Source organism: Kryptolebias marmoratus, linkage group LG3 (genome assembly GCF_001649575.2).
Source record: "Kryptolebias marmoratus isolate JLee-2015 linkage group LG3, ASM164957v2, whole genome shotgun sequence".
NCBI lineage: Eukaryota > Metazoa > Chordata > Actinopteri > Cyprinodontiformes > Rivulidae > Kryptolebias > Kryptolebias marmoratus.
Window position 1 is genome coordinate 16,917,942 of NC_051432.1, and position 23,646 is coordinate 16,941,587.

At 39.4% G+C, this 23,646-nt stretch overlaps 1 protein-coding gene across 3 annotated transcripts in view; it reads left to right on the plus strand.

Moving 5' to 3' along the window:
- LOC108230528 (protein sidekick-1) overlaps nt 1-23,646 on the plus strand; it is a 260,584-nt gene that overhangs the window by 171,488 nt on the left and 65,450 nt on the right. For all 3 annotated transcript variants that reach the window (XM_037974788.1, XM_017406846.2, XM_017406872.2), the window contains 10 exons: nt 2,658-2,760; nt 7,637-7,812; nt 10,057-10,140; nt 11,586-11,780; nt 13,655-13,771; nt 13,886-14,053; nt 14,750-14,852; nt 14,943-15,116; nt 19,781-19,917; nt 21,034-21,181. In XM_037974788.1, coding sequence (XP_037830716.1) covers nt 2,658-2,760; nt 7,637-7,812; nt 10,057-10,140; nt 11,586-11,780; nt 13,655-13,771; nt 13,886-14,053; nt 14,750-14,852; nt 14,943-15,116; nt 19,781-19,917; nt 21,034-21,181 — 1,405 coding nt within the window. The remainder of the gene's footprint in view (nt 1-2,657; nt 2,761-7,636; nt 7,813-10,056; nt 10,141-11,585; nt 11,781-13,654; nt 13,772-13,885; nt 14,054-14,749; nt 14,853-14,942; nt 15,117-19,780; nt 19,918-21,033; nt 21,182-23,646) is intronic.

Genomic DNA, 23,646 nt, shown 5'->3' on the forward strand with positions numbered 1-23,646 from the left:
GTGTGTGTGTGTGGCTTCAGTTATATTTCCCATTAATGACTCAACCTCTTCCCTGAGTTGGAGCATCAGAGAGTGTAGGTGTCGAGACATTTGAGGACTGGCTTGTATGTCATTGTGTGTGTCATTGCTCGCCTGTCTCCTTGTACCCACATGTCTTTTTACACACCCGTATTGGGGAGGGATATGACTTTTCAGCGCTTTCTATCTGATTAAAAAAAGAAGAGCAGAGGGAGAATGTGAAGGAGGACTAAAGAGCAGAGAGTCAATTACTACCTTTTTCTCCTTCCCTTCAAAGGCGAGATCAAAGCTGATTCTCCCCACCTTCCCACAACTCCCCCTTTCTCCTTCAACTCAACCTCCATCCCTCAGCTTCTATCAGAACTAGTCTGTTAATTTGTTCTTGCTACTCTCCCTTATTGGAAATCTACATATTCATCGTTTACAACGTCTGCGCACAGGAAAACCTCTGATGGTCGCACACGTACACACTTGTCTTTGGGGCACTAATGTTTAGGCTTCACGCAAACAAATGCTAACAAACATTTTCTTCTGATTGCCAATTCAACTGGTTCCATACTATTTATCTGAGCAAATGTACATTTCCAACTGATAACAATCCGTGTGAGTCCTTTCTCTTAGGAGAGGCCATTCAGGCCATAAATCATACTCTCACACACAATCATACTCTCCCACACACCTTTTAGGTCATAAATCTTTTTTTAACACATACAGGGGAAGCTTACACACACACACAACCATAGTACTTCCAATATGTTGGAAAGCAGGTAACAAAGAATTAGATTGTGTACATGAGTAGAAAAGCAATTTCAGAAACAAGAGCAGCTTAGAAGAAGTTAAAAAAGTTTAAATTTTCTTAGATTTATGCTTTTCATTTGCAAATACACTCTCTTTTTTTCTTTGGTGCTCCACTTTGCATGGACACAAGACTAAATGACTCGACGTCGGATGATGTGTGGGAAACTCTGTAGGAACGTATGCATCTCCACCAGTTTAATTTCTACTGCCATCCCTGTAATAAAAACAGACACTAAAACAGACCCGAGCAGGTTTCTGCATTAACTTTTATGCTCGTCTGCAGCTGTGCCTTTTAAAGTTTCTACACAAAGTTAGTCACCTATTATTTAATGATATACACTACTCCACAAATGTTTTCATTATAAAAAAGATTGGGTCTGGGTTAGTTGATGTGGTCGCTTGTAGTTGACCCAACAAAGAGCCTCTAATTGGACTTTTTAATCGCCTCTTGCATAATGCTTTTACTTGTATCTGTGTGTGTGTTTGTCTCTAGCATTAGTAATATATTTCATGAGCCAGAGAAAGCTTTTTTGTAAAACTCAGAAAGTAATCACTGGATGTACATCTACAACTGATGCCAACTGGAGTTAACTTCATTCAAGATGTCCGCCACAGCTAATTGCCATTAGCCAACACAATGGCTATAACTTTCTTCTTAGCATAAGATGATTTTAGTTTAACTCTGTAGCATGAAAGGCAGCGACAATATGCAATCCTTCAATAAATGCTAGGACTTTAGTTCAGTGACTGATTTATTGTATCTTTATTTGTATTATATGAGTGCAGTAAATACTTTCTAACAGAAGATACAAATAAATACAGTTTTTATTTTGCTTTTCATAAACGGCATAAAGGAAGCTGACATAGCAGGGTGCCCTGAGCTGAGCATGTGCCAAAGGCTGGGTTGTTTCAGCAGCAGCCTGGTTTGAGTCCATTCTTTGCTACATATTATCCACAGTATGCTCTTTTTCTTCCTTTTTGTACCTAACCAAGGCTAAAAGGCCCCAAAAAATGTGTACAAAAAGAGAAGAAAAGAAAAATTGGACCGAACCTCTATGGCAACACCTATTGCTTTCTAAAACCTTTTATCTGAGTCAGAAGGAAACATTTTGGTTGATATTGGATACTGGAGAGTGACACAGGTTTGACGGGGGGAAAAAACCCCCAAAGTAAATTGTAAAATTATCCTCAAAGTGTCCACCAGCACTCATGCAGTGAATTTACCTAATAACACTGTTAAGGCACACGAACTGTGTGCAGTGACTTTGTCTTTTAATTGAAGTCTGTTGGAGCTGGAGCTGTTTTGGAGCCAGATTCCAGTAGCTTGTTAGTGGTATTGGACTTTAAAGCAGTTCCAGATTGACTTGTCTTGTGATCTTTTGAGTGTGACACAATTTCTTTTTTTTTTTTTTTTTGGAGAACTACTTGAGCTAAACTCCCAAATGACTTATTTTTGACATGCCAAAAATCAACTGTAGTGTCAAACAAGTTGACAATTTGTCTTGATTTTAAAGTTATCCGTGAAAACAGAATGTGGGCTTATTATTAGTTTAAACATGAGCTGCCTCTGCCGAGTGTTACATGAAATCTGTGAGTGCCGTGATGTTTTGTGTAATAATGTGTGATAAAAAAAACAAACAACGTTGTATATATATATATATATATATATATATATATATATATATATATATATATANATATGACTTCATGATTCTGCTTTTAAAATGTTGTGTTTGTGGGAGACTTTTGTAATCTCTGTTTGGGATCATGCTGCCATGTGTGCGAGTTTGATTTATGAGCTTGACATTCTTTTTTTATTTTTTACTTTTTCTTCGTTGCAGATTCTGAGTCGGAGCTTGTGGCTCCAGCAATCGTGATTGCGCCTCGAAACACAACGGTGTTGGTGGGGACAGAGGCTACGCTGGAGTGTGTCGCCAACGCCAGGTAAATTTCTTTGTGTTCATTCACACGAACAGACACAAAGATACACTCACAGGGGGGAACAATCCCATTGTTGCGCAACAGCACTGTTTTCTTCGAGAGCAATTAAAAGACACCACATAAAACCGTAGCTCAGCAGGTCTTTCTCTCCAGTGTGAGACACACTGGTTCAGGGACAAACACGCAGATCTGATTTGATCACTTCAGAGGACAAAACATTGATTTATATCTGTTTTCTGGAGGTTTGCTGTAGCTGTACCTATAACCGCACATTCCTCGCTCCACTTCAAAAACAGTTACCGCTCTAAAATGCATTTACTTTTATTATATGAAACTGGTTTGTCCCCAAAAGGACGGCAGATTCACACCAGTAACAAGTTAACTTTCAATAAATTGGATCAAAGTCCCATCTGACATCAGCTCACAAGCTAAGCACTCCCACGAATTCACACTGACCAGTGCCAAGTACTTAATGCGCACACACACACTCACACACACACATATATGTGCAGCAAAGGGTGTGAGTCTAGCCTTACTGAATTATTCAGCGCTACACCAAATTTTTTTTCTTTGGCTCAGAACTCGCCACAATCTTTTGTAGTTTTTGTTTCATCATGTGTCAAGTTATTCTCTCTAATAAAAGTTTTAAAAATACAAGATTATGATTTCTTGAACTTAAAATAATTTCACACCAATTTCTAACTTCACTTTTATAGTACCGGTTTGGGCAAATTTATCCTTACATGCTCATTTTTAGTGCATCAGACATTGTTTTGTTTTTTGTTTTTTTTTGTTTCATTTTGTTTTTACCGTGCCTCCCGATGATGATGGAACCATTTTAGTGATTGCTGCATCTCTGAATATCAATTTTATTGTTTGTTACATGTCAAAAATTGACTGAAACAAAGAAAAGGTCACTAAGAATGCTTTTAAACAAGTTGTCTCGAGCCATGGTTCTCAACTCGTGGTACAAGTACATCTGGTGGTACTCAGGATCCCTATAGTGGTACTCAAAACAAAAACAACTTTGATATTAATTGTTACAACTTCAGTAACAAGATATTTCACTATCATAAACTGAATTGTGATGTAAAACTGAAACATAGAGATAAAATCAGTCCAATGATCAAAACAGCTCGGAGTAGGTTATCAACACAGCCGATACGTGTCAAGGTCCCATCTTTCCTGTTTAGCCTAGGAATTAAAATGTAAAGCTTATTGAAATTATTACAATTATTCAGCAATTCAAATATCTTTAGGTTTGTTGTAGAATTTTGGAACACATCTTTTATAGTGGGCAAGGTCCAGTGGCTAAAACTTTGGGCATTTTAGCTACTAGACCTCCTCACACGAGCCGAGGTTGATCAGGCCTCTGTATGTGCCGCTTAGCCAGCTGGGTTTGGTGAAGGGTTAACTTTAGGATAAATAATCTGGTTTGGATTTTTAGATTAGAGTTAGACGTTCAAGTAGAGTGGTAGATTGTCATAATGATGGGACTTGGAGATCTTGGTATTTTCTAAGGTTGTACTCATTTTTAAAACTTTGAGAGCATCTGGTCTAGAGTTTAGACTCAACAGATGATTTTCTGAAAGTCACTCAGTTGAAAGGTTGTAGTTTTATTTATGACTGTGATTTGCAGCTTTTGTTGTTTTGTGTGTCTTTTAAGTATGAGTAGCTGTGTGCTATAGGAGGTACAACAACTGTTAATCAATGACTCCTGACAGCACTTGACCCCTGAATAGCACTTTGGTTATAAAAAAACAAGTTATTATTAGAAATATTAGAGCACCTGAACTCATGTCCAGTTGGTGTTAAAACAGTGGGAACAGAAATATTTGCAGATTAAACATTCTCACATCAACACAAAGCAATTTGGTCTTTTCAGTCCGCTCTCCATCTGCATACAGATTAGCTCACAGTGTCCTGTTTTTTCTCTTTTACTGACAGGCACAATACACTCCATATTGGCTCTTCATGCTATAAAATAAAATAAAAAAGATCTCTGACTGTAGGGATAATTTTGTACCCGGGAAACAACTGAGAGGGAGAAATCATTCCAAGTTTGGCAGAACTAAGAGTTTGATCATTAAAATCAAATGGCGTGCTAAAGTCTATAATCATCTGCTTTCTACATTCGATAATGACCAGTTATTGTATATGCACCAGTGCAGTTCCAGGAGAACATTAACATTATTAGAAGTCTGGCTGAAAACAAGTAGCAGTGACAATAATAGAAAGAAGTTTGTTTTTCTATTTTCTGACAGGCCTCTAAGAGAAATATATATATATATATCAGAGTAACAATACAATTTATTAATTTTCCATCCAAGTTTGTTTGTACTTCAAAACGGAAGCCAAGAATGGGTGTATCTTCTATTAATAATTGTGATGTGATTTTTCTCAAAATCATGAGTTTATTTTGTTATCTCAAGATAACCAAGCTAGTTTTATCTTGTTATCTCGAGAAAGCAGTTTGTTTTCTTGAGATAACATGTTATCTAAAGTTAACGAGTTTTGCTTTCTTGAGGTAATGAGATGATTATGGTACCAAAAGATAAGATAAGATAAGATAATGTTTTTTTTATTCTGAAGGAAATTCAGTAGTTGCCGGCCGGCTGCTTCCGTTCACATAACACAATGATAAGAACCAACAAAGATACAATAAGAGACAACCACTCCACAAGTTTAAAACGAAACGCAAAGAGGTAGGAAGAGCACAATAAAAAATACTGGAAACAAAAAACAGTAGTTGTTGCACTAAAAAATGCAAAAAATCAAGAATAGATATAAAAAGTATAAAAGTAAGCAGAAGTAGGGGGATTTTATAAGCTGTGGTGCCAGTCTTCCTCAGATGCCCATTATAAAAAGTACTGAAAACTTGAATCAAAAATCAGTAGCTAAAGCCATAATATTAGAGAATAGATCTCAAAAGAAGTCATGTAAGGTGCACACTCTCGCTCAGGTGCCCACACTGTCCTCCTCCCTTCATTTACCAACCATTTTGACCAGAGTTAAGCAGCCTGATGGCCCGAGCAACAAAAGATTTCCTAAGTCTCTCAGTGGAGCAGCTCAGTGACACCAGCCTCCCACTGAACGCACTCCTCTGTAGTAAGAAGGCAGTCTGGAGAGGTTGACTCGTGTTGTTTAATATAGCCTTCAGTCTGGCTCTCGCTCTCAGGTCCACCACAGCCTCCACAGAGTCCAGTTGCATGCCCATCCCCCACCCCGCCCGCCTGGTGACCCTGTTGAGGCGCTTAGCGTCCATCAGCCTCGAGCTGCCACCCCAACAGACAACGCTGCCGACCACTGTGTGGTAAAACATCTGCAGAGGTTTCGTGCAGATGTTAAAGGACGCCAGCCTCCTCAGGAAATGCATCTTGCTCTGCCATTTCCTGTCGAGCAGGTCGGTGCTCAGTGACAAGTCTAGTTTATTGTCCAGCTGCAGCCCCAGGTACTCGTACGACACGACAGTCTCAGCCTCCACCCCCTCGATGCGGGCGGGCTGTGAAGGGCGATGGAGGTGGACGTCGCCACAAGTCTAGTCCAGCACTCACTGTTAGTCCAGTGAGTGGTTCTTGTGTTACATCTAGTTTCATCATTCAGTTCTGCTGTCACAACATTTGGCGATGATCTACAGCAGTAATGTGTTGTCTAAATTTGTAAATATAGTAACCCATTATGTCAAAAAATTAAACAAGCTTTGGATAATGAGAGAAAATGTTACTATGAGTTTGAGATTACAAAATAAAAATAAATGTCTAAACATATCCTAAACCTCAAACTGTGTCATTAATTAATTGTCTAACTGTTAGTTTTGCACATTTTTAAACTTAATGTTGTGGCATAACTATCTTCACCTTGTTTCCAGGACTTTTATCACAATATCTTGATCGTGTTCAGTTTTACAAAAGCAGCATATCTTCATCCAAATGAGCCCTCAGTATGTTATCATATATACAGAAAAAAGCAACATTATCTTAACAGTTCATCTGTTTGTTGACTTACCTTTTTCCCTTCCTCTACATGTCTTAATATTCCTATAAACCTTCCATTTATGCCATTTAATATGAACAAAAAACTGACTTTTCTTAGAATGTAGAAAAACGAATCCCTAAAAATAATGAATTAAACACTAATGAATGAAAGCATTAATGAACTCATTTCTTCTACTTTATTCCTGTGAATGTTTAATTGTATCATGACCCCTATTATGTTGGATTTACAAACATAATTAAGCCTAATTGTAATTATAACCCACCTAATTTGTTGAAATGTAACCTTAATAATATTTAAATGTTTTCTTGTGTTTTTCATTTTAACTTTATATTTGCATCACTTAATTTTGATTTACTTTACTGCTTGCTGGTTGTAGACGCATCCGCTGAAGCCCCTTTGTTTTGGAGGATGACTTATTGTATCATCACATGAGTCATCTGCAAACTCTAATACAAATGAGAAATAAAATGTTGGAGAAAAATATGTGCAGCATTTCATGACAGTTGCTGAGTGCAGCTAAAATAACAAGAGAAAGAGTTGTGCTTTCATAGACAGATGCTGTGTTGTATTAACGCCGTCTTACACAAATAAACAGAACACAAAAGTGTTGTTTTTATGTTGTTTACCTAAAACAAAATTCATGTGCCACGAAAACCCATTTCCTTCTTCAACACTGAAAAACTGACTAAAGCTCCTTCATGCTGAGTAGAGCTGCTCTGATATACAGACTGTCATCATTCATTTTCTGCCTCATTGACAAATAAACTGATGGATTTAATATGTTGTAATCGCCTTCTGTCACCCTGTTCCTGTTGGGTTTTTTTTTCTCTTTTTACCCAATTCTCCTGATTCTTGTCTTTCCTCCCCGCTCCTCTTCACCCAGACCAGTCGATGACCTCGTGGTGTCATGGAAGCGCGAAGGGCGTCGGCTGGCCAGTGGGCGTCGGCTTACTCTTCCTGCCTCCGCCTCCTCAGACGCGGGGCTGTACGTTTGTGAAGCGTCGCTCGGCAACACTACTGCCAAACCCGTGGAGGCAAGGGCACATCTGAGCGTAATGGGTAAGAAAGAAAAAAGTCTGTCCCTCACTGACATACAGGCACACACTCTTCAGAAGTTTCTGACCTACATTCATTACCTGGTGACGTTTCCTATTGCTATATTACTTATTGTCGCCTCAACTGGAACTGATAAATTGAATTATTTACCTCCTTTTTGTCCTTGAAGAGGAGGTGAGTCCTTCTGTTGTGTTGGTTTGAAAAGATTTACACAACATGAGTAATACAAGCACACACACCATACCTAACGTCATTATCAATGATCGTTCAGGACAGGCCCGCTAATGCCCCCATCATGTGATTAATTTCTGTTTTAGCCTCACTCTTGGCTATTCTTGTACATTTTATGCCCTGGGCTCTGTTTCATTCTGTTTATTTGTCCATTTATTCTGACTTTTCCTCCTTAAAGTGTGACAGTGAACACTCCAGGCAGTGGCTGTCAACTGCAGGACTGTTCGAGCTGAATCTTATGTCTTCACTCGCCAATAAAATGTCTGCTGTAGTCACGGACAGCTGGTACATTCATGTGCACACACATCTACTCCATGCTTACACACAATCACCAAAAATAAAAAAAAATTTAAAAAATCACCAAAGACACATGTGCCTATTTGCCCGTCGGCTAAATTAGTTTTACTCCCCGGAGTCGCCAATTAATAGGAAAACACGGAAAATTCTCCAAAAAAAGACACGCTCTTGTAAAAATCCACTTCTATCCTCAATGTGTGTGCATAAATAGGCAACAAGCAGGCGAACAGGGAGGAAGTGATTGATGATGCAAAACTTTTCCCCCAGTTTGTCTGTGTCTTTTTGATCTGCTGCGATTGTCGGAGCAAAGGAGCACCTAAGCAGAGAGCACAAACTACCCACGCCTACAGAATACTTAGTCAGAAAAGACCTGCCTGAATATTGATTCTGCACTCGTTCCCTTTTCTGTCCCCCCCCCCCAGCCCCCTTATCTTTCTTGCTCACTATCTAGAACCAATTTTTGGACCCTCTGCTTGGCTCCTTCTCTCTGTGATCCCTGCACAATCACTCTCTCCACATTATCTGCCTTCATTAGGCCGGCAGCTCTTTTTTAAGGCCTGGCTGACAGCGAAAAAGTCTGCATGGATTCATTTGTATCAGAGGAGCAGAGACTGATGAATACATTGCTACAGATCTTCTTCTCTTTTTTTTTTTCCTGCGATGGGCTCAGCAGACCTTGATGCAATAAAAAGGATTCCTAAACAGAATAGTGTATGTGTCTCTGTGAGAAACAGAGGCGGCCTCAAAGGTTTTCGTTATTCAATTCTTTTTTTTTTTTTCTCCCCCTTTTTTTTGCCCCGATCTGCTAATAGGAATATGTATGACTCTGCATGCTCCTGTTGTGCACTGTAGAGGCAAATAACAACAATATAGCTATTGTTGTTGTCCATCATTTTTAAAATAACTATACAGTCAAAAACAGTGTTTATTTTGTTACTACTCCACACATATCGATTGAAACTTTAATTACAAAGCTTTCTTTTTCTTTGTTTGTTTGTTTGTTAATAATTATACCTTTTCAACACAGCATTATTTTCTCTACACATTGGACATTTAATTTCATCTGAAGTCATTTTAACGAACGGCTGCCACTAAAATGTGGACCCTCTTTTCTCATAAATGCCAGGCTAAAAAAAAAAAACATCTTTGTATTTCTCCTTTTTTCCAAGCTTGAGTTGTAAATCTTTTCCTATGTAGCACCAGGCGAGTTTTTATAATGTGTAGCTCAAAGTAAAACATTAAAAACATACATTCACTTTTAAATAATGTGATCCTTTTGTTTGCATCACAGCTTGTGTCAACAGTTAGAGCAGCGCTGGTGAAGATGCTTGGAATGAGCCATTATTGGCAGCAAAATGGAACAGTTTAAAAAAGAGATTGCTTCCCTTGGGATACCTACAGACTGTGTTTTTCTGTGGATGCGTGGAAGTCAATTCACATGGTATATAGACAGAAATCCTCTCTTGCAGCACCACTTAGGTTAGGTTACCCAGGGCCAAGAGGGAAAACAGGTTTTTATTCTCTTGTGTAGACTAGTTAAAGTGTCTCCTCTCGAACGGTAAACTTTGATTTGAAGTTGCCTGAAGTTTTTGAAAACTTTTTTTTTTAAGCACTTGATAACTTTCAAGCGTTTTATGTGAATATTTGTTGCTCAGTTTGTGATGTCGTTTTGACTTATATCGATGCAAAATGTGTTTGATTTATTGTTTTTCTTTGCAGAACCACCTTCACTGACTGTTCAACCCAAAAAGAAGGTCCTTGCTGATATTGACAGGAATGTAGAAATCCCATGCCAGGCTTCAGGTAACAACTATTAAGGTCTCAAAATACCAAAGTTTTTTTATGCCTTTGGATCCAGCTAAGTTTTAACTTGACCACACTGAAAGTTATAAAACCTGCTGTCTGATAATGGGTTTTGTCTTAGTTTTTTCATATTAATAAAATCAAAATACAACTAGTCTCAACAGAAACAGACTTATGAATCCAATAAGTTTGTTTCTATTATAGTGAATTTTGTCAGTATTTGCCAGTTTCTAAAAGCTACTAAATTGTTGAATTCAGTTCTGCAGTTTCAACTCTGGAAAAGTGTCAAGGGGAGAGATGTTTCATGTAGTTCAAAGCACAATGAGGCCCACACACTGCTTGTGTTTGTTACTAAATGGGTCATAGAGATAATGAATCATCTTATGGTAATGACAAATCTCAAATGTTGAGTCTCTTTGCGGCAGATGTGGAGCTTCTGTACGCACAAGAGTCCTCCCATTCAGGTTGTGTTAAAGCAACTTTGTCCGCTTCACATCGTGTTTGGGTTTGTCCTTGTTGGAGTCAGAGTGAATACGTTTTAGCTCAAAGGATTCATAGTTCTGCCAAAAGCCACACTTTTGGTAGAATGAGCATATTGATATGTTGTGACCAGGCTTGAAAATTGCACTTGTTCACAACTCTTTTCTGTAAATGGATTACATGAAAACACTTACATATAAGGAGGGCTGGACACAGTCCTAAAAACTGCAACAGACCTCGCTCTCATCCCCTTTCATTCCCTCTCTCCTTCCCTCTCTCTCTCACTCTCACACACACACGCAGTGAGCGAGTTCATGTTTCTCTTCAGTAATCTGATACAGTGGCAGTGTAATTAAATAGCAGAGGCCTGGGGGTAAAAAAGAAAGATGGAGGCTAGGCGCAGGACTGAGGGAAGGAGAAAAGACAGAGTGACAGAGTGAGTAAGACAAGGAGGGAGTGAAAAATATTTCACGCGTGTCTGTGAAAGCTTGACACCAACAGATTGAGAAAGTCTGAAGTCCATCTCTTTCAGTCGAACAGCCACTCACACACACTCACACACTCACAGGTGTGAAAGGTTCAGGCAGAGTAATTGCATGAGTTCCCTGCCTGTCATATCTGGCATGTCGGTCAGACAGGTGGCTGCTGATACTGTAGATACTTGGTGTGCTGCACTTATCCACATCTTTTATTCAGAATGTTTTCAGGCCCCTTCTGCCACCCCTACTCTACCACCCACATCCTCCAATCAATATATTATTAACACTCATTATGCCCGCATGCATATTTATAGAGCGAGATTGGATAAGAGAGGAAAAAAAGACGACAAAAGAGCGTGTGCGGCTGTTTTAGTGGGAGTTGGAGCCTCAGTAGTGAGGTCAGCTGGATCGTTATTAGGGAAACTGAAGGAAAAAAAAAAAGTTGTCTTTCTTGTCTTTGTTTTTCCTCTACATGCACACACGTAGGCGTGCCGCAGCCCAGGATTGAATGGTATAAGGACGCAGTGCCACTTTCCAAACTGTCCAACCCTCGTTACAAGGTCAGCGCAGCCATGGGGCTGACGGTGCGCAGGGTGCAGCCGGGAGATGGAGGAATCTTCCAGTGCTTCGCTCGCAGCTCTGCTGGAGAGACTCAAGCTCACACAGAACTTCTTGTTTCCAGTGAGTTTGTCCGACACTGACTGCACATTCTTCAGATTGTTTATACTCTCTATTCCAACTTTAAATTCAAGTTCTTTTTTTTTTTTTTTTTATTGTGTCACAGTGCTCCTCTCCAGTTTTCCTTTTTACATGTATCTTATTAAGGTATTGACGTTGCCCTCCTACTAAGCTCACTTTTTTCCTGTCATATTAGCTCATGTATTGATTATGTATGTTTAAGGATGCAGCACAGCATCACAGTGGTTAGGGCTGTCATCTCCCAGAGAGAAGGTGCAGGATCGCCTCCCGGCCTGGGGCCTTTTAAAAAGGAGCTTACATGTTCTCCCTCTTGCACGCGTGGGTTTACTCCGGGTACTCCGGTTTCCTCCCACAGACCAAAAACATGCATCGTTTCTAGGTGTGAGTGAGAGTGTGAATGGTTGTTTGTCTCAATTGTCTCTATGTGTCCCTGTGATGGACTTGCAACCTGTCCAGAGTGTCCCCCCGCATCTCGCACAGTGACTGCTGGAGACAGACACCAGCTCGACCCTGCAAAGAAAATGGATGGAAGTTTAATGGCAAATATTGGTGATCTTCATTGTTGTTAAGTTTACCAATATTGACAACAACAACAATGTTGCCCTTTTTTAAGATGCTGGCTAATACTAGATTTTGGAGAGTATTTAGAAAAACTCCAGTATCAACATTTGGGTTGGTATTGCAGATTTTATTTTTCATCTTCATATAAGATGTTAGTCATATAGTAATAAATTGTCTTTCTATCTACTATAAAAACAGTTTCCTCTGCAGCACGTCGCTGGTTACTGAACCAAATGTAAATGCAGTTAGAGCTGCTCTGCAGCGTGATGTCATGACACCTTTCCAAATGTTCTCAAACAAAGCTTTAAAATAAATCAACCAAACTAACGTTTAAATTTAATTTTCGAATACTTTAAATTTATGAACTGGCATTCCTTAAAGGAATGCATATTGTTGGCAACTTTTCATGGTGTTGGGTGATAAAAATCAGGCCATCAACATCTCACACAGGCACCAATATGTTCCTGAAGTCCAAGATTTACATCAAAACCTTCTTGTTTTCCTCAAACTAAGACTCCAGTCCCTACAAATATCTTTCCATTAAGTTATACAATACATGTAATAAATAGTATCTAGCTTGGAGCACTCGTAGAGCTCAAACCTCTTCAAGGCCATAGTGTCATTGAAAAATAGTCAGATCTGGATCTCCATCAAAATGTAATCAGTTGTTTCCTGTGACAACCCCAACATTTCCTGAAAATTTTATCCAAATCTCTTCATTAGTTTTAAAGTCATCTTGCAAACAGATAAACAAACCAACCAGCACTACTGAAAACACCTCCTTGGCAGATGTGATAATCGTTTGAAAATCACACACCTTGACTCCTGATTTAATGAGTTTTAGTTGTGGCTGAAAAATAAAGCACTGAGCCTGTTTTTTTTTTTTCCTGTTTTGGTAAAATGACTAGATAGGACTATCACAGCCCCACATTACCCAGCAAGTCTTTTTTCACTAAAAATAACACGACAGGCAGTGTCATTTCAAAACTGCACTTTGACTGGACGGTTTACAGGTTTACATTCGATTTAGAGAGCATTTGATATGAAATAAAACATCCATGTGACCTCCTCACCGCTGCTGTCTCCACATTTATGCACACACACGTAGGAGCAGGTAGTAAATAAAAGCCCCATTGATCAGAGAGATTGCACCGGTGTTTAGACCAGCACTTTCTGAATTTCGTTTTCCATCTTTCTGTTTACTCCTGAGCTTCAGTTTTTGCTTCTCGCTTTATCGAAATGCTTGGTTTTAGTATCCATCCTAAATCTCTTCATGCTATGTCCCTGTGTTTCAGGTGCGGCCCCCACATTTTCATCCCCTCCCTCTGACAAAACAGTAACTGATGGTGACACCGCTTTGTTTACCTGTCAGAACAGTGGAGCTCCAAAACCTGCCGTTACCTGGAGGAAAGGTGCCGAGCCACGCGCTCCACGACACACACTGACATGTTTGGAATAGAACTATTCATATCGTCTTACTTTCTTTCCTTCCCTCGGGGCTAATTTCTTGTTTTCTCACTCTGTAGGAGCGCAGGTCATAGCCAGCGGCTCTGTCCAGGTTTCCAGGTTCGCACTGCTGCAGTCCGGTGGTCTGCAGATTCAACCAGTTAGTTTCCAGGATTCCGGAGAATTCACCTGCATCGCCTCCAACTCTGAGGGAACCATCAATGCCACGGCTACACTCACTGTGTGGAGTAAGACACATACAAACACATGCTGCGGACTAAAACACATCAAACAGCTCAATATGCATTTCCCAGAGAGAGTAAAACAGACATGGAACACCGGTTTATCTATCCCTGTCCAGTTGCATTAGGTCAGGATCGGGAACACCTCCACGACTGGTTACTGATGCAGTTGGTCTGTGCAGAAGTGAAAAAAAAAATCATTTTATTAGCTAAATCGGGGGATCATCACCACTTCATGCATTTGTCCTGACAGCTTTAGAACAAATACGTTTCAGCTAGATGGACCAGGACTTCACTTTAGCTGTGAGATAAATGTAAACAGATCACAGGCACACAGTGAAGTTAGGAACACAACAGAGGCCCTCTTCTTTGCATCTGAATGTATTTTTCATTAGTGAACCTTTTATCTTTAAATCCTATTTTACACCTGGGAGGGGCAAAGTATCAGTAAATTGATAGACTGTGTCGTATCAGTGGTGCGAGTACAGTAGGTGTCTGAGTATTTCCGAAGCACACCTCTGTGTTGTGCATGTTTGTCTCCTATAGTTCCTGCAGTCAAATTAATATCTTATTGTTTTGGAGCAACTACATTTTTAATGTAGACATTTTAAGCAGGACTATGCTTTGTAATGTGATATAAGATGAGGGTACTCATCTCTTTGGTCCTTGTCCGTTTCTTTATGTCCTGTCTTTACGTTTCAGGCCGCACAGTCATTTCTGTGCCTCCAGCTGACCAGCGCGTCATTAAAGGAACCACTGCTGTTCTGAACTGCAACGCAACACACGACTCCAGGATTGAGATCAGGTACCCGAGGATCAATGTTTTCATTAAATGCGCACCTGATTTTATTGACTCTTCAGTCTGTTTAAAATGGTTTATGTTAATGCGCCGCAGCTTCACGTGGGACCGCAGTGGCGTTCCGGTCCAGCCGAGCAGCGGCGGCCGTGTTTCCGTTCGACAAGGTTCTCTTACGATTAGCCAGACGTGGTCCGGAGACATCGGGGACTACACCTGCACGGTGACGTCGAAAGCTGGCAACGATTCCCGCTCTGCACGCCTCGAAGTCATGTGAGTTTTAACAATCACTCAGCCTTGTGCCGTTTGACTCAACATTTTTCTTCAGCTTTATAAACCAATGAGTTATAAGAAGCTTGATTTATGCTTCTGTTTAAATCCAATAGGAGCTTATAGAGAAGTCTTGTCATTTACATTGGAGTGGGATTTATTCTTGTGTGCTTATGTCACTCTGTGATTACGGCACCCAAAAAGGGTTTCTGTGCCACTCTGTTGCGTCTGTTTAAACATTAGGAACTTACAGTAAATGGAGTAAATGTATAGCTTAAGTTGGTTTTACAGAGATTTCTGCAACAGACAAAAAAAGCAATGTTGATCGACGAATTATAGTTTTTATCTTTGCATGATGAACAAGCCAAACAAAATTACACCTTTTTGAATCTTTCGTTTATGCGTCAAGGAAGATTTGTCTTTGGTGAATGTGCTGTGTTTACACAACACATCAAACAATAAGCACAATTGCTGCGTTGCTTCAACCTACATTCCTGGTTCTGCTGTAGCATAATGGGCTAAATAAAACCCCCAAAACTAGTTTTTGCAAAGATTTTTGTACAGATAAACAAATAAAGCAATAGCAAGATTCATTTTTCAGATTCTAGATTTGATGCTTTTTTTTATATAAAAACAAGCAAATAAGTGCTTTTCTCTTTTAAAAAAAAAAAGTTGTTTATTTTGTTTGTTCTGTTATTCTCATACGCTTTACCCTACATCTTCGGATAGAAGGTTGATCTTTGATTTTTCATTATTTTTTTATTTCTGTCACAGTGTAAATGTCATTTTTTCCTGACAGCTCAAATTGCTTTCCTCACAATCAAACACAACAGTGATTTTTAATGCAGCAGTGCTCCACGCAGGGAGAAACACAATTTAACCATAGCGAGCAGTCGGGCTGATTCAAATTGCAGATATGATTGACAAAGAAGTCACCTTATGATGCTAAATTTTAAAAGCTATCTATTCAAAATCAAAATATAATTCAAGGAAAGCAACAAACAAGTATTTTATACACCATTAAACAAAAAAGAATTGTCAACTAGTTTCAAAACAACGTCTAATAAAGTAACTTTTTTCTTCTTTTTCTTTCAGTTGTGCTGTTCAGATACAGTGGTTATACGATTAATACTAGAAGATGTTTGCTCGCACCGTATTTATTGCTTGCAGTCGTGTGTTTGTTTGTCTATAGTGGTAGCAAAATATATCCAGTGAACAAGTTTTATTAAAACTTTCCCAAAGTAATCATCGGATGTACATCTAAAACTGATGAACCTTTGGAGTCAGTCTGATTAAAGATGGCTAACTGACCTTAGAAAACACAAAAATGGCTAAATCTTTACAGCCTAATATTTGGTGTGGTAGTAGCTGAGCATCACATCAAGCACAACACATCATGCAACATCTCTGCTTTAAACCTTGGCATTAACTGTTAAATTCAGGTGTGTTAGCTGAGACTGATTATAGTGATCCCTGATTATGTCAAATCTATATTTAAAACTTTTCCATTAACCAGTAGGATCCACTCTTTCTGCCTTTTAGCAAAATATCTCATAAGCTACAGGAGAGGTTTCAGTGAAACTCTCAGAAGGTTGTAGGCTGTACATCTACAACTGAGGAATCTTTGGACTCAAACAATTCAAGATGGCCACCGCAGCTAATCAACCTTAGCCTACACAACAATGAAAGTACTGCACCTCAGTTGATTTAACAGATATTGAGGTAAAATGTGGTGTGATGGCAGCTGAAAGTCAATCACAGCACATACTTTAAGCGCCAACAAATCACGTGAGCTATCGCAAAACTGAAAAATGCCCATAATTTATTTTTTCAAGGTTTGACCAAAATGGGCAGAATTTCATCATTACGTGTGGTAAGATGGTCTTAGCCATTAATACTCAGTATGTAATGTCATAGCTTACCTCAGGCCCTTTTTGGATTCGGTACTTTCCTGCCTCTGTGCTTCCACAAATATATGTATTAAATATAACATATGTGCCGGTGACGTGTTTATATTAGTTCCTTCAAGTTGTTTGAGTGAGCAGTTTCCAAATGTTTCACACCTTGAGTCTGGCATTCCTGACACTTGTATTAAAACATGACACACAAACATTTAAATGTATCCCACGCTCCGACCCACACAGCCTCATTACAGCTGCTGTGAGAGAACAGGTAGTGGTCTTTATATATTAATAGGCTCTTTGATAATATATTTATAAAAAGGCACTTATGATATATTAATATAATTGCAGGGTAGGAGAAAGAGAGAGATGGAATACAAGTCCACATCCGTCTGAATTATGAAGAGAAAAGAGGTTACACATGTCAAACACCGAGGGAGGCAGCGGATCTGTGTTTACAGCTGTATGAAAACATGAGGGGAATGAAGGGATTTCAGCTCGGCTGTGCCGGTGTGTGTGTGTGTGTGTCCACGTGTGTGACTGACATTCTCGTTAGCTCTGTATCAATGGGTCATAGAGGCTAACAGACGCTGGCGGCTGAGGAGACAGACTAATTACCAGCAGGTTATTGGTTCAACTCCCGTAAGACCCATTCATGTGTCTGAGAGTGTGGCCGCTTGTGTTTTGTGGGACAGGTCGTGAAGGTAGCTGCTCTAACATTTCTCTAATTTCATCCATTAATAAATATCATTGTGTCAGCTCAGAAATGGAAACGTTTTCGTTTCTTGTTGCTGTCTTTGTGATTCATTCACTTCTGACCTGGCTTAATTTGCTTCTCCCTCCACATTACAACTTTCTGCTCAAGCTTTTCTCCTGCCGCCACCCCTTTTGTTCTTGATTCTTACCTACTTTAATATTAAATGTTGAGCTCTACAACCAAAAACAAAAACCTGCTAAACATCTGTGACTCTGCGTTATCTGATAACTAACTAATAGTGGTGTGCTCCTTCTCAGAGGACAAGCCTTGGACAGCACATTCACACATCTGTGATTGCTTAGAAATAATTAATAACCTCATGAATGCATGACATGGAGCCAGGCTGCAGCACAAGGCATAATCTCTTTTATCATGGTTTCACTGTTGATATATTTATTTGGTTATTTTATGTTGACTGTAAATATCCCCAGTTCTGCACCTGCACCCTTAACAAAAAGGAAAACTGAGTTCTGCTTCCTTTTCTGTATCCTCCTTCGAGCCAACACTATTTAGAGAGAATTACGATGCACTAAAATTGGTATAATCAGATATTTGAATTCTCTTTATTGCTTTCATGAATATATCTGTGTAGCGTTCCTTGTTAATAACATGGCAGGGAAGCACAAATATCTGCAGGGGATGGGCAAATGTCTGGAAAATTTCTTTTTAATAGATGCAGCGAGCTATATTTGTTGTGATGCAGCACGTGTAAAGAACAACAAAATTGTCAAACACAGCCATATGTAAAAGGTATCAGACACTGGAAGTGATTGTGGATAAAACCCAATGACTAACTGGGGTGTTAGAAACAAAATCATTGCAGTTGTACATATTTAACAGAATTCCGACTAACAAGAAAGAAAAATCTATGTAAAGAATGGTGTCGGAGACATGTTTATAAGTCGCAGTAGCATAGTTATTATAATTCCTGACAGGCCCTTTTGTTCAAACGTGGATATTAAAGAAGTCTTTCCAACAGTTATTTAGGAGGATTTATATCGTTTTCATATTTTGACGATAAATATGAAGCTTTAACGAGTTCTTTGTTACATTAGCTTTGCAGAAAGACCAGAAACCAGAACAAAAGTCTTATTCAAGCATGTCAGAGAAAGAGATCCTGCCAGCACATCCAGAGCTCTCTAATTAACACATCATATTTTGTTTGCCTGATCTGGATACAAAGTGTAAAAAAATACATTTTGCGATATTATGAGATGTAGGGCTGTGGAAAAACTTTACTTGGCTATCCTAATAAATTATTATTATTTTTTAAAATCCATTGGCAACTTTTACAACAAAGAAACTCTTCATCCTAGTATCTGGAGAGTTGTTTTCTCATATTTAAAATAATGAAAAATAAATAAAAATCTCATCATTGATGTCCTGTTTTTTAGTTTGGATTCCAGTAGATGAGACTTGGAGTTTGATGTTAAAAAAATGTTTAGAAACCAAACAAATATGGATTTTTCGCTGCAGCCAGAGTCGAGGAGGAGTGTCAGTAACTCATTTTAATAAAGCCCAGATTTCTTTTACCTCCACCAACGAGGTTATGTTTTTGTTAATGTTGGTTGGTCGGTTTGTTTCTTTGTCTGTTCGTAAGATTACTTAAAAAGTGATGAACAGATTTTAATAAAAATTTCAGGAATTGTTGTGGTTGTCCTAATCTACTATTTTTTTATTTTATTTATTTTTTTGACGCTATGGCCTTGGTGGAGGTTTGCGCTTTCTGAGTGCTTTCAGGTTTTTTTTAAATGTTTTCTCTTTTAATAATAATCAAGTTTTGTCAAAACTGATTCCGTTAGCTTTAATTTATGCTGTTTCTGAGTGAGCTTTTGAGACTTTTATCTTTGGGCAGTTAAAAGTTAGCTACACTGCTAGTATTTAGTACAAGTTTAGCAAACCAGATGCTGGCGTTGGCTCCTTGTTTTTCTTACAAACTTGGAAGTGAGACACAAAAATAAGTCTGTTTTTATTTGAATTGTGTTTTTTATTTTCTTGGTTTCGTTCAGTGAGCTGCCACATCCCCCTCGCTCCCTGACGGCTCGCCTAAATGATTCAGACTCCTGCTCCGTCCACCTGTCCTGGCTGCGCCCCTTCGATGGCAACTCCCCTCTTCTGCACTACGTGTTGGAGCTCTCTGAGAACAGTATGTATACGTGTCCTTTGTTGCTCTTAAGAGGCAAAACGGCCGCTTACTTCCTTTCTGCCTGCACTCGTTTGTAAAACAGGCACACAGGTGAGAACACGGTTTTAGCATAAATGCAAAAGTTCCTGATCAATTCTGTTTTTCCTGGCTTTCTTTAGCCTGTCTGTCTTTCCGTTTTGAGTTTCAGCCTCTCTCCACTGCAGAACAGCAGGCTGGCTCTCTGTCAAAAAGGAAGGGAACAGGAGAGAGGAAGGAGGAACTGAGGAATAGAATGACAGTAGAAACAGATGGGTAGGAGATGGCTGCAAGCTAAAGGGGGACAGGTTGGCAAGCTTTACATGCACATCCAGGCATTAGGCGCATAACTGCAGAATCTGGACCAACAAATAAATATCACCCGTTAATCTCCCTGCTGATTAGCTTTTAGAGAGATAAAACTGAGCTGCAATCATTCAACAGCAGCTCTGTTGAAAGTACACAAATAAACCAAGATTATGATTAAGAAGAAGTACTATCATGAAAGAGAGGGGAGAAGAAAATGTGGCAATAGCTAGGAGAGATGAAGAAAAAAATGAGGATAAAGCGAGAGCCTAATTGACTGGTCGATTTCAGTGAAGGATGAACCCAGACAGTGAGGAATGGATTGGAGTTTTTGAACACTGATTAGATTTTTTTTCTTTATTCTACTTTAGAGAGACTGCAGCACTGTAAATACAAGGTGCTTTTATATCAGACAATGAGTGTAATACACTGTGCTTGTACACTATCCTTCTTACTTACACAGATACACATGTGGCTGATGCGATAATAGGGATAATAGTGCATCTGTCTGTGGTATATTCAGCTAAAGATAAGCTGGCAAAACGCTGGCCACGATATACAGCAGCATCGTTTCTTTCTTAACTAATCCTCCTCCTCCTTCCGAAGTTTTCTTCTTATTGCATCGTAGGCTTCTTCTTTTATTTTTTCACCACCCCTGAGTCTTATTTTCCTACCAATTTTATCTATTCCCTCCATTGTTCCTTTTGATCCATAGGTCCCGAGCGTCCCCGTGTCTGTGTTTGTCCTGCCTCAGCCAGATATTATCAGCCTCTAATCTCTGTGTCTTGTGTCCAGACTCTCCGTGGAAGGTCTACCTGTCCGAGGTTGATCCTTCCGTGACCAAGGTGTCGGTGGGTGGGCTCACACCTGCCAGAACCTACCAGTTCAGACTCTGTGCTGTCAATCAAGTGGGCAGGGGTCAGTACAGCGCTGAAACACATAGGTAAGAGCAAATCTCGCTCATTCACTGAAACCCTCTGGCGTGTTCTCACACCCGGGGCAACTCATTCATTAAACACACACTAAACAGCACGCCTTGTAAGTGCTGTTTATCTAAAAGCACAAAAGAAAATCATTTTTTAAAAAACATGCTTACTTACTTCTTTGTACAACCTTGATTTATTTCTGTGTAACAGATTTGGTTCCGCTCTCTTATGCAAAAAAAGGAATAAATAAAATGGAACTTTTTAGTCACGCAATTTAGTTTTTTCATGTTGAATGTTTTTAATTTATTATTATAACACATTATTAACAATTAAACAATGCAAAACAAAAAAAGCATTTTCATTCAGAATCATAAACATACACACAGAACTTCCTGATCTAAATAAATAATCATTTTTATCAGCTATTCAGGCTGCCAAGCTTGAGAATCTTTTTAAATGTGCATTAATTATTGCAGAAGATAACTCTATGTAGGCAATATTGAGAAACCTCTGTAGCCAATGGATTAGTGAGATGTCGTGAGGAGGATTGGACTTCTGAGCTACAATCTTCTCAGCTACAGTTAGATCTGCTAGCCGTGTTTTGTGAGAGCCTCCAGTGAACTTAATGTCAGAGTCAATGTTCAAAAAATGGACCATGGAGTCCTCTGGTAGTTGAATTTTTATCAGTTCTCTCAGGGTCTCGATAATATTCATCCAGAAGTTATGAATCCTCAGATATTCCCATATGACATGCATAAAAGAGCCTTAGTCGGGCCCCTGGGGGTGAACGAGCAAAAAGGGGTCAGACGACAGGCCAGCTAGATGTCTTATTCTTGGTGTCAGATAAGGTCTGTGAGCACATTTCAAATGCAGACATTGATAATTCTGATTTTTTTTTTTTTTGAAGCCGCTGTAAGTTAGCCCAAACTGTGTACCAATTCAGACCCTCCGTCCCAAGCTTTCATTCCCGATGTAGATGGATATTTTAGGTGAATTTAACTTATCATAAATGTACAGTCTAGGTTTTATATCTAAGTTTGAAAGTATATGTGTTGTAGAGAGTTTGTTTTCATGAGCAGAAACATGAGATTCACGTCTGGGGATAAAATATGAATTCAAACATGTTGAGAACAACGAGCATCCCCTTGTCGTTTTGAAATTAGGACTGTATATTTGTCACATTTATGCTCTAGATGTTTACGTGGCTGAGTGTGTATTTTCCTGCTGTTTTCTTCCTGTTGCATTCAGCAAACGGAACAGTAAAATATTAAATTAACTGCTCTGGATGTTTGTTTATCTGAGAATGTGTAGAGGGTAGAGTAGACGGAAAGATTACTGTGCAGATGTTTCATGCGTATGTGTGCAGATTTGCTTTTTCGTGTGTATGTGTTTGCATGTTTGTCCCAGGAGGAAGCAGTAATGGGGGTAATTATAAAGCCGAGGCACTGATGGAGCTACATAAAATGTAGGCTGGTTAGCGGAGGTGTTGCAGGGTCTCTTAAATGTTCTGCTTTGAGTACAAATGTAGACAAAAACTACAATACTCATCATACAACGGATTTGGTTGTATGATTATAAAGCCTTGTACACACATACGCTGTCAAACGGGGTGTTTTGCGACTGAAGACATGGAGCGCAGACAGATGCCAGTTGTGGTTCTGCCAGAGACACTCAGCAACAACAGTAGCTGTTAACACTGTCATCACACATTCACACACCTCAGATTATAGTCTGCTTTCTGTTTCCTTCTTTTTAGCTTCTGTTCTTCTTTTCCCGCACTGAATAATGGAAATCCTCCTAACTAATCCTCTCCTTCTGCTTTTTAAATATCATTACTCCTGTCCTTCCTTTCACTCTCGTCTTCTTCTTCTTCTGCATCTACTCTTGTTTGTGTTCAGCAGCTGCTCTGCCACCTAGTCCTCAGTCCAATGTTTGTTGTCAGTGGCCCTAGAGAATAGATTGGATTGATCCTCTGTAAATGAAAGACTGGCAGACAGACAAGTCATCACTGGTCAGTGCATCAGAGCAGATGGATACCTCTGTTCTTCAGCATTTGTCTCATACGCAAACACACACACACACACGCAACTTCCTTTTTATCTGCTGGATGTTTGACTGGATAAGACACATACACAACCTGCCAGTGATGCCAAGGCACATCCTGCAAATGACACTCAAGAAGAGTGAAGCAAAGCAAAACGTCCTGCAGAAGCTGTGAGTGCCAGATGAGAAAGATGACAAAATGCAGTGATGTGGACAGCATGAGGGACTTGGACAGAAACTGAAGCAGAAGCTTGTAATATTAATGACAAAAAGCCCTTATTAAAGTTTGAACTTTTGGCTGCTTCTGCTCTATCCCAATTTGTTCTTATCCCAATTTGGGTTTGACTCTTTTTCTCCCACCCCCCGATCTTGACATTAGCTCTCTTGCCCAGCTTCCACTAAATGGAGGAAGTTCACATGAAAGTAGCAATAGGGAGTA